Source organism: Azolla caroliniana, unplaced genomic scaffold (genome assembly GCF_043228905.1).
Source record: "Azolla caroliniana isolate FFs.n. ecotype wild unplaced genomic scaffold, voAzoCaro1.0.p SCAF_10, whole genome shotgun sequence".
NCBI lineage: Eukaryota > Viridiplantae > Streptophyta > Polypodiopsida > Salviniales > Salviniaceae > Azolla > Azolla caroliniana.
Window position 1 is genome coordinate 19,440,069 of NW_028230445.1, and position 19,912 is coordinate 19,459,980.

General features: G+C 38.2%; 1 protein-coding gene across 4 annotated transcripts; it reads right to left on the reverse strand.

The window, feature by feature from the left end:
* Positions 1–868: 868 nt before the first annotated feature.
* On the reverse strand, positions 869–19,392 carry LOC147859420 (putative UDP-3-O-acylglucosamine N-acyltransferase 2, mitochondrial). Of its 4 annotated transcripts, XM_087326394.1 has the most exons (13): positions 19,131–19,392; positions 5,267–5,341; positions 5,113–5,186; positions 4,130–4,316; positions 2,661–2,737; positions 2,345–2,394; positions 2,152–2,216; positions 1,962–2,013; positions 1,826–1,896; positions 1,672–1,738; positions 1,455–1,533; positions 1,281–1,382; positions 869–1,199 (listed from the first exon to the last, which is right to left on the reverse strand). In XM_087326394.1, the coding sequence occupies exons 2-13, from the start codon at positions 5,311–5,313 to the stop codon at positions 1,192–1,194; spliced, it is 879 nt and encodes a 292-aa protein (XP_087182520.1). In that variant the 5' UTR covers positions 5,314–5,341; positions 19,131–19,392; the 3' UTR covers positions 869–1,191. The 4 variants fall into 4 exon arrangements, with proteins under 4 accessions (XP_087182520.1, XP_087182519.1, XP_087182521.1 ...); XM_087326393.1 differs by having other exon boundaries at positions 869–1,382; positions 2,360–2,394; XM_087326395.1 differs by having other exon boundaries at positions 869–1,382; positions 1,462–1,533.
* Between the last annotated feature and the right edge of the window lie 520 nt (positions 19,393–19,912).

Genomic DNA, 19,912 nt, shown 5'->3' on the forward strand with positions numbered 1-19,912 from the left:
ATTTATTACTCATTTCCTTACTTTACCTAACATTACCTCTTTATATGATGCTGTGCACAAAAATATGAACACTTCTCTCATTATTTTATCCTTCTATAAAACCACACATGAGATCCAACTCATTCCAACTAACACGTAAATCATGTATGCATCATCATCTCCATATTTAAATTTAGAATTCGAATCACATAACCTCATAAATACTTAAGTTGAACAGAGGATATCTAATATATATAAGTAAGTTTATTACATAACCTCACAAGTACATAGTTGATTGGAATATCTCTAATATACATGAAATGTGGTAATTTCTCAGTTTGCTAGTGTTGTTTACATTCCCTGCACAAAAATACTAAATTCGATGTTTTACGCATTTACACAATACATGTATAAAGACAAATAATGCTACCATGCTTGCCTTTAGCATGTACTGCATTGTTTACAATCTCTAATGGTTGTAGAAATACATATGTCTAATGAGCATGTCATGATGCAAATCTGAACTTCAACAGTGATATGTGAGAAAGTATGAACATGTCTTCATTCAAATCTGTCTTTCCTGTTATTATCAATGTTTCTATAACAGCTCTTCCTTAATAAAGTGAAACCCTAAACATCAGATGTAAGCATCATTCTCTTCTCTCTCTTTTTGTTTTCTTCCTGCATCTTACCATTGTCTTCCAACTTCTGCCAAACCACCCATGATCAAAAACTCAACATGCATAGGAGGAAAATGAGAATTCTTGTGTGCCCACACTCTACATTATCTTTTCTTTTCATGATAGCGCACCTAAAACATGTTTTGCTGTATGCAATGAGTTGTTTAATTGGATTCTAAGAGCTGCAATTGCTTATTTGATTTGTGGAAAATACTAAATTACTGTTAATATTTATGAATTAAAATAATTGTTTGGGAAATCCAATTTAAAATTGCAAATCATGCAAGACTTGCAAAAGCTCATGTCTAGTCCAAAACATGAGCAATGGAAATAGAAATGTCCTTAAGCTGATCTTCTGGTGCAAATAGAAAAAACATAAACATTGGATTCTCATCAAGCTGCCTGAGCCTTGGGGAGCTCTAATCTCTACAAATTATGGTTACTACTTAACTTGGGTTCCAAACATTCGACACATTCTAAAATGATCCCACCATTATGAGAAGTGTGCATGCACATGGTAAATAATCACAAATTAAAACTCTGTTCAAAAGCATACACAAGATTCTTCTCTTTAATAGCAGAACAGAAAAAAACTTCTAGAAAACAAAGGAATAATAATACCCCAAATATTAGACTGAATTTCCACTCTTGTTTTTTTCACTTCATAGAACAGCCATGCTTGTGGAATGTAACTACGCTTTTTCGCCACTCTTTTGCAGGCACCTGGAGTCATATTGCCCAAATAATGCATTAATTATAGAACAGAAAATCTACAACATAAAGTAGTGACCATACAACATACTGCTGGAAATCCGGCATAATCTCCTGGCTCAGTAATGCTGCGAGTAACCCCACTCTTTGCTGCAATTCGAACCTGTGACAAAAATGTATTTTGTTTATGTTCCTTAACATGCACTTTATTTCAGATCCTTAACATCGATTTTGTTTCAGCTCTTCACATTTTACTTAAAACTCTAATAAAATGCATTCTGCATATATTGAAAATGAATACTTTAGAAGCTATAGAAACATGATCAGCAACACCAGCTTTTCCAGCCAAAACCACGTAATCACCAATTCTGCATGAATCATTAGCATGAAGCTCAGTGCTTCAAATGGATTAGTAAAATATAAACTATAGAAAAAAAATAGTACAGGCAACTAACGTGGCAGAGCCTCCAATTCCAGCTTGTCCACAAATCATGCAAGAATGCCCAATAACCACATTATGTCCAATCTGAATTAGGAATGTGAAGTTAGTTTGCATACTTCTATGTTTTTAAACCTCTATAAACATTGAACCTGAACTTGATTGTCAATTTTTGTATTGTCGCCAATGCTTGTAGCTCGCCAACTACAGTAAATCAAAATTGAATCATTACAGAGTAATTATAATTGGTGCTCTACAGAAACTGGCAATAAAAGACAACCCCAAATATTTTGTTTCTAACATAAGTTATGGATGTTATACATGCAACATGTCTTTCCTTACCTTCCCCTATCAATACAGGAATTGGCACCTACCTCCACATTATCCCCAATCTTCACTTCAAGTATCTGTATTCAACCATCTGATTATGATAAGAGCTAATGAATCCCAGTACAAACTATAAAGACAGATCTCAGCCAATCTTGTTATTATAATAAACGGTCATGGATCCTAATATTAAACAGTAAAGATAGACCTGAGGTTTTTTTACCATCTTTCCTTCCTCATCTACATAGAAACCAAATCCTGTCACATGGGAAATCTTGTTTTCTTATCATAGAGTGTTTATACCCTAGTTATAACCAATATTTTTATAATCACAAACTCGATAATTACCAAATGATAGTGCATACTGCAGTTAGTAGAACCCATTACCTTCTGGTCTCCATTCAAGTCGAAGGAATTTAAAATGTGTGCATGCAAGCAAATATCTAAATATATGCATGTATGGATGAGAGAGAGGGTGAGACATAGCGGCATATGCAAAGCACTAGAAGAGGATTTAAACCCACCATCTTGGCCAATGCAAACGCCATTGTGAATAACACAGTGGTCACCAATAGAACAATTTTGTAATGACACATTGTACCTATCAGAAAGTATTTCCATGTCAAATTTAGCAAGACACTTCGAAAATATAGTTTAAAATCATTTGCACTCCACAGTTTTCTTCCTAGTTAACTGCTAACGAACTTATAGTTTGAATATAAAGATATAGCATTCAGTATGATGTGGGGCTCTCCAAAATCATGTGTTTTACATGAAACAGTAGGTAAATAATACATAAAAATGATGATCCTAAACAAATATATGTTTTGATTACTTCATCAGATTTATTAGAAAGACAGCTACTCCCAGCATGCAAATAATCCTTTTGCAATGTGTTTCCCCATGCATTCCTATGAGCATACAAATAATATGTTTGCAGCGTGCGTTATGCATTCCATTTAAATCATGTACTTTCCATATGTTTAGCAGTGCTTCTCTGGATGCAATCTGTTTTAAGTTCCAATAAGTTTTTGAAAACATGGAATTGAAGGATAAAAGAGTGAAGGCTACATTTTCTCATATAATCAAAAACCAATTTCTAACAAAGATGTAACACTGCAGAAAAGCAAAACTGAAATTTTTGTATCAGCCAACTAACTTGGTAGGTTGGGTTTGGATGTCATATCAGCCAAATGTAACAAATATTGCTCTTTATTTCCTTGTAAGAATCGTTATAACATTCTCCTGTTTCAACAATCTATCCATTCTGGGTCACTCTATAACAGATATCTTTGGACCTCATCAATTACATTGATTTTGTCTCCTCAATCAGGTTTCTTATATTCGCATTAGTTCATATAATATTGATATAATTCTGGCAACTTTACTTGGATAGTTTGTTTCTTAACCTTTGATTATTTACTTGCTTAACATTATAGCTAGTTGTACCAAGGACTTATATATCTTGACCTACATCTATATATTACAACCATTCACATCAAGATACATCTTGGCAAACTTCAACTTCAGGCAAGCAAGCCCACATTAGCATGCGCTGGATACCTATAGGATGTGTTGGGTTCTTGCTTTGAATCCCAAAAAGCTCAACCACTTTGGGTTGTAAGAGTATTTTTAGACGGGTAAAAAACCTCCTATAGAGGGAAAAAATGCCCCTGTAGTCCTAAGTGTGTTCACACACATTATTGTCTTAAGTGTGTTCACACACATCACTGTCCTAAGTGTGTTCACACATTATTGTCCTAAATGTGTTCACACACATCACTACCAAAATATGTCAACAGGATGTATCCACAATTCAGTCTGATTAGATCAAATTTCTATATCATCGTTCTAACTATTAGATGCCTTAGCTCTTCCTTGAAATAATATTTATATTTTCCTTTTCCAATTTACATACTCTTATAAATTCATTGACACCAAAGTTATTCTATCCAAAACAAAATTGTTTTAGAAGAAATTTCAATAATTTTACCCAATATTTGAATTAGAACCAATAATGATGTGAGGTCCCAAGACAGACCCTGAGCCAATGTGTGAATCAGCACCCACTCGAACATGTGCATGGACCACAGCACCGATCTCCACAATGGATGATGGATCAACATTTGCAAGTCTATGAACCCATCCTCCGCCATTTACCCAGTTCAAATATTTTGGACCTTGTTCCACACAGACAAAATCCAATTAGCCAATGCTTGAATCTTGTACCCAAAAACACATATAATATATGACAGGAAAAAGTCCTCCATTTACTTTTGATGATATGACACCCCCCATATTGTATGACTCTAATATCTCCAATAAATTGCATGATGCACAATCAGTACTACGTTATTTTTATCATAGAACCGTTGGATGAAGCAGCCATAAAAGGGGACCAAAGTTTGTCTTTGTTCATTACAGATTATAGTACTCTGTAGTTAAGTCTAGCCTATCACATATACAAAATTTAAAACTGTGATGCTCATACAACTTCCATCTTTTTTCATGACCTTCATCCATGATACATTTAATTGCCTATTATCCCAGAATTCTTTGACATGCCTACAATATATGTATCACAAAGTGCTTTGGTTATAGTCTTCTTTCTGCACAATCACATACTTGAAATTTGCTTTTCAGCTCATAAGACAACAACGTTTTTAATCAAATTTGCGTAAAGAGCCAATAGCATTTCCTTTTTGGTAGGTCTCTATGCAAATTGTACTCAAGACTTGCCTCTCTGTATAATTGATTTGCGGTAACTATGATTTTTTTCTCTCAGAAAATAATATTGAATGTAAGTGCAATGAAGTTGTCACATTTGACATCATTTCCCTAGTCTCAAATGCTTGAAATGTAGTGAAGTTTCTACTATTAAACAATATAATTAGGAAACCTACAACAAATATGCTTTTCTAATCTAACCTAAATTGTCCACTTCATCATCAAGATGTTATGGATGGTTTCTGATACCTTCTACAGAGGCTTCAGTGGTTAATTTGGAGTGGAAGGAGCATTGCACTCCTTTGCGAACAAGGATATTATACCTGCAAAAACTCAGAATGACGATGACATAACCAGAAAAAGAAGTAATAACCCTCCTCCAAGGGTGTTACAACATACATACCAGGATACCTTTGCGCAAATTTGCCGGGTATTCAACAAAGAGGCCATGAAAAGAGTTGGTCCTATGGAAGAGAACCTGATAAAAACTCCTCTCTCTCTCTCTCTCTCAAAGTTTTCCTATCTAAAAGAAGGGCACTCGATTGTGAGAAAATATACTTAGATGATGATCTCACTCCAGCCCAAGTGGCACACTGCAAAGAAAACATGCCACGAGTGCTTGATGCAAGAGGAAGTAAAATGGGCTGTATATAGAGATGGTAAGGTCATTATTACAAAAAAGAGAACCGTATGACATTATATGGCACTAGAGGAGTGGCTGTGTTATACAAAAAGGAGCTCCATGATAGAGTGCATGTTGTGTATAAGGACGTGGATGCACCTTACATGTGGATACGAATCAAAAGAGGGGATCTTAGGGAGCTATATATTGCAATTTGCTACTTTCCACCTGCCTACTCAAGGTTTGCACCCACCATATCTACCATTATATGATATCATAAAATTTGCTACTATGGGGGACATAATACTATTAGGGGACTTTAATGCATAAACTAAGGATGAACAAACAACTATGTTTGACACCAAAGAGACTGTTTATGGCAGAAGCGACAAGCTCAAGATATGAGTGCTATAACTGAATATGGCACATGGATTGGTGATATACAATACATTGTCACAATGGCCTGGATCGGATGCTTTGACATGTTGGAACCCAAAAGGAGGTGCAAGCACAGTTAATTATCTAATGGGATCTCCATCTCTTATAACTGAAATAAACGAGTTCACTATATTGGGTAGACCTATTGGCTTGGCAGCAGATCATGCATATCTACACTTCGAGGTAAAGGTTGGATGCACAAGGGATGTATATGCTAAGGAGAGTCGACCGGCTAAGCATCAATTTACTCGCGCGACAATTTATGTTTATAGTTGTGGAGTGTACAATGGCATGCTAGATTTGGATCCTTTTGCACACCTTGATGAGGTTACCCAAGGGTTGTCAAAATCATTGCATAAAGCCGCCACAAGTGCCTTTCCCCACACAACGGCCAATCCCCCCACACTTGGTAGAGTACTACAAAATAGTTGGTAAGATGAGGAATGTTGTGATACAAGGAGATGCTTGCAGCATGGAGTAACTCAAGGCATTTATACACACAAACAAGCGAGAGCAACCTTCCAACACCTCGTAAGGAAGAAGAAGAGATTGTATTTAGCTAAATTTGAAGATCATTTGTATCACTTGTTTCTAGGACAGGAACGTAAAAGTGCATGGAAAATGTTTAATGAGAGGCAACCTACCACACAAGTGACCTTTGACATTGTGCCACGTTCTTGACTTATGCAACAGCTAGAAGCCCTTGGTGTTCATACAAATATGCAATGGGGAATCTATGCACTCTATGAATCCATGTCAGGAAAAGTGCAATCTTCCAAGGGTTTGTCAGGGGTTGTGGTTGGCAAAATCAGAGTGAAGCAAGGATGCCCACTATCACCTGTTGAGAATGTTTAAAAGTTATAACGGCTAGCCCAACAGCTAGTTATTTCCAACAGCTAGTTAGCCCAACAGCTATATCTTGGTCTTTATAAAGAGGAACTTTCTCCTCATGTAAAAATAAGCGATCTCTGTATTTTCTCCCTCCAGTTGTAACATACCAATGTATATTACTGAACAGATGTGCCTTCTCATTTTTCTTTATGGTATCAGAGCATAGATCCGCCCCTCTGCAAAACCCTAGATCCACCTTTCTGCTGGTATGACAGCGTTTGGAACAGCACTGTCCTAGCATCCAAGAGAGGAAAGGGGGATTTTTTTTCATTTGGGATGACATTGCTATGTGATTGAGAGGTGACTTGAGAAAAGAAGTCAGAAGAGGAGAGCAGAGATAGGCCAAGTTGAGAAGATGGATGAGGTGTTCTCAAAATTGAACGAGGATGAGGTGAAAACATTGTTGAAATACATGAAGCAGGCTGAGATTGTAGCATCTGGAGGTGTGACAGGAACACAACCACAACCCCGACTTGAACTCCTCCCAATTGAGTTCAAACTCGATGAACCAGCCACATACTTGAGCTGGTCGCGTCGGATTATAGGTGCCTTGGCAGGGAGAAGCCTTGACGGCTACCTAACAGGAGAAGAGAAAGAACCTCTTGTCACAACAAGCAATGAATGGAAAGCATGGAGAGCTACCCACATGTCTTTGTACACGTGGCTTCTCAACTCCATGATTCCATCAATCACCACAACAGTTGATGGAATTTTAAGTGTGAAGGAGATATGGGAGAAATTGCAAAAGGCATATGCTGGGTGAGGAAACAACATGAGAGTATTACAACATGAGGTTGTGGTCGAGGGGGCCGAAGAGGTGCAAGAGGAGGTCACCAAGCAAACTTGATGGTAACAAAAGAAGAGGAAGGAACTAAGGTGGTGTTCATCGAAGAGGATCAAGCTCTCTTAGAAATACTTAGGAGGAAGCAAAGAGCCGCAGATGATACTTCATTCATGTCAAGAGGTAACATTGCCACCTATGCTTATTCAACCACAAGTACTAGCAACACAAATACTCTTGCCTCTACACCAGAATGGATAATTGATTCTGGTGCATCTAGTCATGTAACAGGTAATACTAGTGAATTCTCCTCGTATACTGACTTATCAATGCCAGAAAGCATTCAAATTGCTGACGGTACAACACAACCTGTAGTGGGTATAGGTATAGTAAAATGTACCGACTCTGTGACATTGTCTAATGTGTTGCATGCTCCTTTCCCAGTAAACTTTTTATCCATAAGTTCTATCATACACCAACTAAACTATGTTGTTTCTTTTGATATTCCCAAGGTGATAAAGGTGATATTCCAGGAGAAAGGGACAAGTTGGAGATTTGGGACTAGCACATGGCATAATGGACTATGGTATTTGGATCGTGAAGGGCTGGATTCAGCATTAGCATCTATGGTAGAGGGAACAGATGTAAGGGGATCTAAAATGAGTTATGAGGAGTTGTTGATACTTTACCACCAACATATGGGACATACCTCTTATGGAGTTTTGAGTCGAGTGTATCCACACCTTTTTGGAAAGGCTGATAAAACAAAACTTGTTTGCGATGCATGTGAATTTGGTAAGCTTACTAAAAGCTCATATGCTAGTTCAGGTCATAGGAGTTCCCATGCATTTGATGTAATACACTCCGATGTTTGGGGACCATGTTCCACAAGTTCTATTAATGCATATTGATATTTTGTCTCTTTCATTGATTGCTTCTCTCGTGTGACTTGGTTATATTTGATGAGGAAAAAAAATGAAGTATTTGCTTGTTTTAAAGATTTTCATAGAGCAGTTAAAACTCAATATGGTGCAGTAGTAACAGTGTTGAGGTCTGATAATGGAACAGAGTATGCTAACATGACATTTAGGGCATACCTCTCAGATCAAGGAATACAACATCAAACTACATGCCCATATACACCAGAACAAAATGGAGTAGCAGAGAGGAAGAATAGACATCTTATAGAGGTAACGAGAAGCATGATGATTTCTATGAATGTCCCAAAGCAATTGTGGGGACAGGCAGTTTTGACGGCTGCCACATTGATAAATAGAATGCCCTCTAGAGTATTGGAGTGGAAGTCTCCATGTGAGTTGTTGCAAGGCAATAAGTCTGGAACCCTTCCTTTGAAGGTGTTTGGATGTGTGCGTTTTGTAAAGGACAGTAGACCATCTGTAGGAAAACTTGATCCTAAAGCTGTAAAATGTGTATTTGTGGGATACTTTGCCACACAAAAAGGCTATGTTTGTTGGAGTCCAGTAAAGAAGAGATTATTTGTGAGCATGGCTGTGCATTTCAGAGAGTCAGAGCCATATTATAAACAAGGGGTAACTTCACCCTTTGATGACTTAATTGAGACTGAAAATATGAGGGAAGGAGATAATGGTGAGAGGTTGCTAAAAATAGGATCAATTCCTTTACTGATCCCTACATCAGCTGAGAAACAAGTGAGCGTAGGCGATACAGAAGAAGAAGGAAACGAAGACGAGGAGCCTATATGTGTTGGGACTCAAGCTGAGGGGGAGCTAAAGGTGTATACAAGGAAGAGGAGGCAAAAAGAAGGAAATATGAACACATCTTCAGTGCCACATGTGCCATCAAGTTCCATGTCCCGACTTGCCTCGACTTCTGAAATACCTACAGAACTCCCAAACCCAGAAATCACAAGTGATATGATTTCCTCTCCTTCTCCTATAGAGATTAGGAGGACCTCTCGCAGTAATGCAGGAGTCCCTCCTGATCGTTATGGTTTTCCTCATGATATTGCTCAGTTTATCTCTTATTCTAACATATCAGCTACACATAGAGCATTCAATGCATCATTAGACTCTGTCACTTTACCCAAGTGTTGGCAGGTTGCTAAAGAAGACCCAAAATGGAAAGCAGCCATGCAAGAAGAACTCAGAGCTCTTGAGAAGAACAAAACTTGGGAGATTGTGTCACTACCACCAAGAAAGAAGGCGGTTGGGTGCAAATGGGTGTTTACAATAAAACAGACCCCAGAGGGAAAAATAGATCAATACAAGGCACGATTGGTGGCTAAAGGATATAGTCAGACATATGGCATTGACTACGATGAGACTTTTGCACCTATGGCGAAGATGAGCACTATTAGAACGCTTATTTCCTTAGCAGTGAATAAGGATTGGAAATTACATCAATTAGATGTAAAAAATGCATTCCTTCATGGAAAGTTGATGGAGGAAGTGTACATGGATGTCCCCCCAGGTTTTGGTAAAATTCAAACAATAGGTAAGGTTTGCAGACTAAGGAAGTCGCTTTATGGACTAAAGCAATCTCCTCGAGCCTGGTTCGACAGGTTAAGAAGGGCTATGGTGGGTGTGGCATACCAACAGACAAATGTAGACCATACAGTGTTTTTTCGACAACACAAGGAGCATACTACAGTACTTGCTGTGTATGTGGATGATATAATTATCACGGGTAACAATGAAGGGGAAATTGCCCAACTGAAGGTGCAATTGGGTAAAGAGTTTGAGGTGAAGGATCTAGGATTGCTACGATACTTTCTTGGAATTGAGGTAGCTCGTGGAGCAAAAGGAGTTGTTCTATATCAGCGAAAATATGTATTAGATCTTCTCACAGAAACTAGAATGTTGGGTTGTAGGCCCGTAGCTTCTCCAATCGACCAAAAGATCAAGCTAATTGAACTTTCAGGAGAGAAAGTTGATCGTGAAAGGTATCAAAGATTGGTAGGTCGGCTGATTTATTTGACTCACACCCGGCCAGATATTTCATTTGCAGTAAGTGTGGTAAGTCGCTACATGCATGATCCGAGGAAAGATCATATGGATGTAGTGTACCATATTCTAAGATATCTCAAAGGTGCCCCGGGGAAGGGATTAATCTTTAGAAAACATGGTCATTTTAACATTGAGGGCTATTGTGATTTTGATTGGGCTAGTTGTGCTGATGATAGGAAATCCACATCAGGATACTGCATGTTTGTTGGAGGCAATCTGTCTCTTGGAAGAGTAAGAAACAATCAGTAGTAGCAAGGTCAACAGCCGAAGCAAAGTATAGAGCTATTGCTATAGGAGTTGCAAAGATGTTATGCCTGAGAACTCTCCTAGTAGAACTAAAGGTGAATCAAGAAAATCAGATGATATTGTGGTGTGACAATAAGTCAGCAATCACCATTGCCAACAATCCGGTACAGCACGATAGGACCAAGCACATTGAAATCAACAGATTCTTTATCAAGGAAAAGCTTGATAATGGAATATTAAAATTGAGTCGTGTTTCTACTGAACAAGTCACAGATTGTCTTACAAATGGACTTGGGCCAGTTAAGTCTTACTAGATTGTGTGACAAGATGGGCTTAGTGGATATTTTTCGCCCATCTTGAGGGGGAGTGTTGAGAATGTTTAAAAGTTATAACGGCTAGTTATTTCCAACAGCTAGTTAGCCCAACGGCCATATCTTGGCCTTTATAAAGAGGAACTTTCTCCTCATGTAAAAATAAGCGATCTTTGTATTTTCTCCCTCCAGTTGTGACATACCAATGTATATTACTGAACAGATGTGCCTTCTCATTTTTCTTTATCACCCACTCTCTTCGGTCTCTATATAGATGAGGTATCACATTACATAGAGAGATTTGGGGGTTTGGGAGCATCCCTAGCAAGTATAGCTATACAAATATTACTATATGTTGATGATATTGTTAGGTGTAAAGGCCCGTAGTTCACAAATTAGGTAATTATTCGTATATGTGAACACATTGTTCACCTGGACAAGACACCTTTTTTTTTTTGTAATGTGAACACACCACTTTCTTTGTAAGGTTAACTAATATAATAACCTTTTTTTTCTTGTGTACCAATCAAGGCGGTTGGGTACACCAAAGATCTGCGTGTCTCTACTCTCATCTCTACTACAGTCCTGTTTGCTGAACGTCATCTCTCAATAGCTGATCCGTCAAACATCCCTCTTTACCTTTAACTAGTATCAGAGCCAAATCTCTTTCCTCTACTTTGCTGTTTTTCTTTAGATTCAGAATCAGCAGAAAACACAGATTTAAAAAATAAAAATAAAAAAAATAAAAAATCTGTCAGACCCTTTCCTATTGGTATTCTGCTCAATTTATGAAGGCATCTGTCATAAATCTTGGGAGCAATGGCCTCCACTTCAGCTGAAGTGAAAAACCTCTTTGAAATCAAGAGATTTGATGGAAAAGGTTTCGAATTGTGGAAAGAGCGTATGTTGGGCATCCTCTTTCTAAGAGATTGTGAAGATGCTCTTGTAGAAAAGAAACCAGAGAGCATGGAAAATGATGCTTGGAACACTCTGAATAAGAAAGCCATTACATATATTAAAATGGTTGTTTCTGATGAAATTCTTGTAGATGTAAAGGGCTTGACTACTGCCCATCAAGTTTGGGAGAAACTTAAGAAAACTTACGAGAATACTACTCCTGTGAATCAGGTGCATTTGATGAGAAAACTTGCCAGTATGAGGATTGATGAGTCGAAAGGTGCAACAAAGCATCTATCTTTATTCACAGGTACTCTCTCCCAACTACAAGATTCAGGATTACCAGCTTTTGATGACAAGCTCAAAGCTATCTTCCTACTTATGACTTTACCAGATTCGTGGGAAACATTAGTTGTTTCACTATCTAATAGCCCCACCTTGACCTTCGATGGTGTGCGGGGCTCTATTCTCAGTGAAGAGATTAGAAGACAATCTAGCGGAGAAGGTAGTGGTTCAGCATACAATATTAGGGGGAGATATGATAAGAGGAACCCAAATGTAGGACAAAGAAATAGAAGTAAGAGTAGAGGGAAAGGAAAACAGCAAGATATCACTTGCTATCATTGTGGCCGTAAAGGTCATAAGAAACCTGATTGTAGATATTGGAAGATGGAACTAGAAAGGAAGAAGAATGTAGGAGAGAAGAAAAACAAAGAGGATAAGTTTAATACAACAGAGAAAGCTAATATGGCTTCAAATGTTATCATTGAAGACCTATCTGGTGAAGATGGTGATGTACTTTGTATTACAGGTGATGCCTTTATAGCTCATGTTCAATACATGCAAATCACCAAAATAGATGTTATTGATGCTTTATTGTCAATCGATGATGGATTGACACAGACATGGATAGTAGACTCTGGGGCTTCTTTTCATGTTACTCCATGTTTGGAGTGCTTTACCACATTTGATGCAGGCAGTTATGGAAAAGTTTATCTTGGTAACAATAGTGCTTGCAATATTGATGGTATTGGAACCATACACTTGTCTTTGGATAATGGTCAAGAGCTTGTGCTCAAAGATGTTAGGTATGTACCTGGCATAAAGAAAAGTTTGCTATCTGTAGGACAGATAGATTTGCATGGTTACACCACATTATTGGGTGGTGGATTATGGAAACTAAAGAAAGGATCTATGGTTATTGTGAAAGGTTGCAAAAAGGGCACTCTGTACTTTTTGCAATGCAAAGCTTTACCTGGAAAGTTTCTTGCTATTGCTGAATTCGACTCTCGTTTAGAGCTTTGGCATAAGAGATTAGGACATATGAGCCAAAAAGGACTTGAAGTCCTTTCTGCTTTAAAAAGATTTGATGTTAAAGGATCAAAGCTGGTTTTTTGTAATGATTGTCTATTTGGCAAACAAGTGAGAAATTCTTATTATTCTGGTATCTCTCGTAAACCAAATGTGCTAGATTTGGTGCATTCTAATGTATGTAGCATGCCTGTAAATTCCTTGGGCGGTGCTGCATATTTTATTTCCTTTATCGATGATTATTCTAGGAAGATTTGGGTGTACTTGATGAAAAGAAAAGGTGATGCATTTGATGCATTTAAATCTTTTCATGCATTTGTGACTACTCAAAAAGGGACAAAACTGAAATGTCTCAGAACAGATAATGGGGTGAGTTTACATCTGCAGAATTTAAGTCTTATTGTGACTTACATGGTATTAAAAGAGAGCTTACTGCTCCATATAACCCTTCATCAAATGGGGTGGCAGAAAGGTATAATAGGACCTTGTGTGAGCGAGTATGATGCATGCTGTCCACAGCTAATCTCCCTCATGAATTTTGGGGAAAAGCATTAAAAACCGCGGTTCATATATGTAATCGTTCTCCCAACAAGTCCTTAAAAAATGGAATCCCTGAGGAGGTTTGGTCTGGCAAACCAGCTTCATATGACCATTTACGAATTTTCGGTTGTGATGCGTTTAGGGTTTAGGGTGAGCTGAGAAATAAGCTCGATGCTAAGTCCACCATGGGCATTTTTATGGGCTATGGTGATGAAGGTGAAATGGGCTATAGGATTTGGTTACCTCAGTCCAGAAAAATTGTACGCAGCCGGGATGTTGTTTTTAATGAAGAAAAATTGCTGAAAAATGCTTGTTCCTCTGTTGGGAACTCTAAGATCGTTACATTTCAGCAATTACAGCCATCCACAAAATCTGAAAATAAACCTCATGATGCTATACCAAAGGTTGAATATGATGGTCCACCGGTTATCTTTGAGCCAGAAGAAGTTGGACAGCAAAGAGATGCTCATGAAGGTATTGGTCAACGAGATGAAGGTACTGAAGAACAAAATATAGATGTCGAACAACATGCTGGACATGGTTCGCAACAGCCAGAAAGTGCTGAAAATGATTTTCCTCCAGATTTAGAACCAATCCCAGAAAATACTGATCATTGGGTACGTAGGTCTAATCGTTCAAGGAGGCAAGTATATAGATATGACCCCTCTTTGCATTATGTCATGTTGTCAGATGAGGGTGAACCTCTTACTTATAAGGAGGCAATGTCATGTGAACTTAGCAGTAAGTGGGAGCTTGCAATGCAAGAAGAAATAAAATCTTTATATGCAAATGATACATGGGATCTTGTGTCCTTACCTCAAGGAAGGAAAGCTCTTCCAAATAAGTGGGTTTATAAGGTAAAGGAAATTGAAGGGAAACCAAAATACAAGGCAAGATTAGTTGCCAAGGGTTATGCACAGAAGGAAGGTATTGACTTCCAAGAGGTCTTCTCTCCTGTTGTGAAGATGACCACACTTCGTGTGCTATTTGCTCTCACTGCAATACTTAATTTGGAGTTGTACCAAATGGATGTAAAGACCGCTTTTTTGCATGGTGATATTGATGAAGAGATCTACATGAAACAACCTGAGGGTTTTGTAGTCTCTAACAAGGAGCATTTGGTATGCAAACTAAAACGTAGCTTGTATGGCCTAAAACAAGCACCACGACAGTGGTATAAGAAGTTTGATACTTTTATGCTTTCTCAAGGCTTTGATCGTAGCTATGCAGATCATTGTTTATACACGAAAAAGGATATCGATGACAGTCCTATCATACTTGTTCTATATGTGGATGATATGTTGCTAGCTGGGAAAAGAAAGACTAGTCTTGATGCTCTAAAAGATCAACTGAAATTGGTCTTCTCTATGAAAGATTTGGGAAATGCAGAGCATATTTTGGGCATGAGAATCAGTAGAAACAGAAAAGACAAATTGTTGTTTTTGTCACAAGAAAAGTACATTGAAAAAGTGCTTAACAGATTTAATATGGCAGAAGCAAAGTCCCTTGGAGTTCCTTTGCCATCATATCTTAAACTCAGCAAGGCTGATTGTCCAAAGGATGAGATGAAAATCAATGCTATGAAGGGAATTCCTTATGCATCAGCATGTGGTTCTCTAATGTATGCTATGGTAGCTACTCGTCCAGATATTGCTTATGCAGTGGGAGTTGTTAGTCGCTATATGTCTAATCCCGGGAAAGCACATTGGGAGGCTGTCAAGTGTGTTTTCAGGTATCTTAAAGGTACACAGAGAAAATGTTTATGCTATGGGAAGGGTGCATTAAATTTGCAGGGATATTGTGATGCAGACATGGCAGGTGACTTGGATACACGTAAGTCTACTAGCGGGTATATATTTACAGTTGTTGGTGGAGCAGTGTCTTGGTGCTCCAAATTGCAAAAGATTGTAGCACTGAGTACTACTGAAGCTGAATATATTTCAGCTACAGAAGCTTCAAAGGAAGCTATATGGCTCAGCAGACTTGGTGAAGATCTTGGCATGTCTGTTAGTACTCCTGTGTTAGGATGTGGTAGCCAGAGTGCTGTGTATCTGGCTAAGAATGCCATGTTTCATTCGCGCACCAAACACATTGATGTGCGACATCACTTTATTAGACAAGTTTTGGAGGATGGTCTAGTCACATTGACCAAGATCAAAACACAGGATAATCCTGCAGATATTCTCACTAAAAGTCTTGGCAAAGCTCAACATGAGCATTGCATACAGTTAGTGGGAGTTACTTGAATGTTCACATCGGACCTTTAAGTGGGAGGTTATTAGGTGTAAAGGCCCGTAGTTCACAAATTAGGTAATTATTCGTATATGTGAACACATTGTTCACCTGGACAGGACACCTTTTTTTTTTGTAATGTGAACACGCCACTTTCTTTGTAAGGTTAACTAATATAATAACCTTTTTTTTCTTGTGTACCAATCAAGGCGGTTGGGTACACCAAAGATTTGCGTGTCTCTACTCTCATCTCTACTACAGTCTTGTTTGCTGAACGTCATCTCTCAATAGCTGATCCGTCAAACATCCCTCTTTACCTTTAGATATTGTGCTGATTTCTGACTCTCCGGAGGGACAACAAAGACATCTAAATGCCTTTAAACTATTTTGTACGGACAAAGGTTTGTCAATAAACATGGATTAAACTAAAGTGATGGTGTTTAACACCACTCAAGCATGGGTAACAAGATCAAAAACGGAATTCTTCTTGGGAGAGGAAAAGGTGGAATACACACACTCCTACACATACCTAGGAGTAACATTTACAGAGCCTATGTTCTCCTTACAAGAGGCTGCTTGTGCCCGACTTTCTCGTGAATATGCAGCCCTTGGTGCTTTTGAGAGACAAAGTGCACATTTGCAGTTCCAAGAGCCACAAACTAAGTTGTGGTTATCTTATACACTTCTCACACCAACTCTTCTCTATGGAGTAGAAATGTGGGGACCGAGTCTTAACAAAGAAAATCATTGGAAAGATTTAGAGAGGCCTTTGGTGTCAATGATTGCCCGCATGATAAGGAGCAAAGCATCGGTGCCCCATGATATAATTCGGGCAGCGATGGGAGCAGCACCTATAATCACCGAGGCATTGTTCCAAACAGTGACATGTATCCAACATCTTTGGGGGCTTCCTAAACGAAGGTACTCAAGGTTGGCACTTATGTCATCAAGACAACAGGCTGAAAATGGAGACATTCATTGTTGGTATACTGAAATGCAACAATGGTTCGAGTCACATGGCATGAGTATAAATGCATTACCCCCGTTCCAATATAGCTTGGACTCTCCCCATCTAAATATGACCAAAGTGAAAAAGAATAGAGTGATCCAAACTGATATTATTAACTTGGAAAACAAGATAACATGGATCAGCCCCAAAATATCACTTGGTACGAAGATGAACCACTACCAGACACACTTCTTACACACATCAGAGGATGGATTCATCATCAAGACACCTTATATGACATACATCTATCCTATGCACTGCACAAAGTGATAGGGCAGCTGCGAACTTCATCACATCAGTTAGAGATTGAGGTAGGCTGATATACACGAATACCTTTAGAAGAAAGAATTTGCCAATTGTGTCATCAAGGAGTGGAATCCGAAGAACGCTATGTTTGTCATTGCAATGTCTTTTATGAAATTAGAGGGAGATACTATTGCCTCTTTAAACAACGCTTTGACCCGTTACGCAAGGTAATGGAATATGCCTAGGACTTTTCTTGCTAGAACTCAAGAGACATAGGGAAAAGTGTTGAAGGACAATAGTACAACCACACAAGCTCATCCAAGAAGAACAATCACAACTTTCTTTAGTCCCATCACTCCTACTAATGCTACAAGTCAATGAAGCGATACAAGACCAATGGGATCCCAACCAAGACATAACAAAGGGGTTACAATAGATCAGGCAATAGCAATTTCTCATGCACATAGGCCCCGGCCCCACGGATCACGACCTCACCACCTTTGTCATCGACGGATAAAGGCCATTATCTCCGACCATTGTAGGTGCTTCAATCACTTTGGAGACCTCTCCATTTTGGATTGACCTATACTAGAGATCTTTCGAAGACAAAAATTACGATATATCTGACATGAGAATCTTATATGAAATGATAACAAGATTCTTTAGTTTGTTGTTATTTTATTTACTTTTTTAGAATATCTTCAACAAACCAGATTACGTCTTCAGATTGGTGCAAGAGATTTTCATTTGAGAAAACAAATTTTGATCCTAGATAGTTTCTCACAATGTTTATCATATGGGAAATGTGGAGACTAAATCATCTTACAGTCTTTTTCACCGTCTCATGGTTTCTGGAAGCACATGCAGTGCGGTTCTGCTGCCCCTCCAATCAAGCTGTTTGGCCCTACGTATTACCAATGAGTGAAGAATATTTTCAACAAGATATAGGTTGACGAATCCGCTCTAGCAAGGGTGAAAATCTGAGTCCATCCGAAGGTTGTTCTAAGATTCTAGAAAATTCAGATTATACAATTATGGACACAATTCAGTTAATGGTGGATTATTCAGATCAGGTGCAATGGACTACCGCATTGATATAGCTGTATGCTAGGCCACGTTGTCTTCGAAGATAAGGGAGTCATGAGTTGTTTGTATGCGTTCCACCATCTCTTGGCAAGTGAGAGGGACTTTTATACATGTCTAAGTTTACGTTATGGAAACAATGAGAAAAAAAATTGGAATTTCCCTGCAAATAAAAAGCCTAAATTTCATGAGCTTCTTCAAGCACAATTATGCTGATATGAAAGATGAACCTTCGACCAACAAATTTTGTAGGTTCTAAGATGCAAATGCGTATTCTTAAAAGACTCAAAACGTTAAAACTAATCCACATTTATATAATAGCATAGGGTGATCTTTCTAAGTTATAAAATGCAAATGCATGCACTTAAGAAAATTGGGACATTAAAACTAATTAGCAATTAATCTATAACCATGATAAGATTTTTATAGGTTCTTAAAATCACACTCTTAAGAGACTCCAAACATTGAGGCCTATCCACTATTAATCTAAATTGATAATGAATTATGTTGCTGGCGTATCGATTATTTTATTCCTTTCAATTATCTTTCTCAAATATTGCAGAAAATTAATCCAAAACACTAAACGAAACAAACAGAAGGGTTATTTATATAAGCAAACCGAAAATTTCAAAACAAAGTAGGTGGAACACTTGAGTGGAAGAGAGAAACTTACCTTGTAGACGGTGGGTGAAGCCACGAGAACTCAGTTGAGAAAGGAGAACTCGGGAAAACCCATGAACAACAAACATACGTAGGGTTCCGTTACATGATCAGGTTTTACGGAAAGATTTAAGGTTCCATTACATAACAAAGCTGTATGGAAAGCAGAGATTTTATGGAAAGATCTAGGGCTTCATTATATGATTTCGGGGTTTATGGAAAGCAGAGAGTTGAGTAGAGAGAAATAGAACATATGAGCAATAATGAGGGTGTAACAATACCACACTATAGTATTATAGAACATTTCTGGGTTTGGTTCAAGTTTAAGAACTTCCAAGCCGGTTAAAGCTTAGCCGGTTTGGTTTGGACAAGGCCAAACTGGTTAAGCCGAAGTCAAACCGTTGCATATCTAAGTTCTTGTGATTATAATTTATAGGGAAAAGTACCATTGGAAGTTCGTCTATTTACCGGAATGCCCCTAGAAGTTCCAAATTTACCAAACTACCCCTATGTCCAAAAAATTACACTTTATAAAGTTGTAGATTTGAGTGTATAATTACTTTATAAAGTGTAATTTTTTGGACATAGGGGTAGTTTGGTAAATTTACAACTTCTAGGGACATCCTGGTAAATAGACGAACTTCCAGGGGTATCCTGGTACTTTTCCCTAATTTATATAGACTATACATTGTGTGCTTTGAAGAATATACATTTGAGGATTTCTGTCGGCAAAATACACCCTATCACCTCCATAGCAAAAACATCTGCTCTCAACCGGTGTAAGTTCTTGTGCCG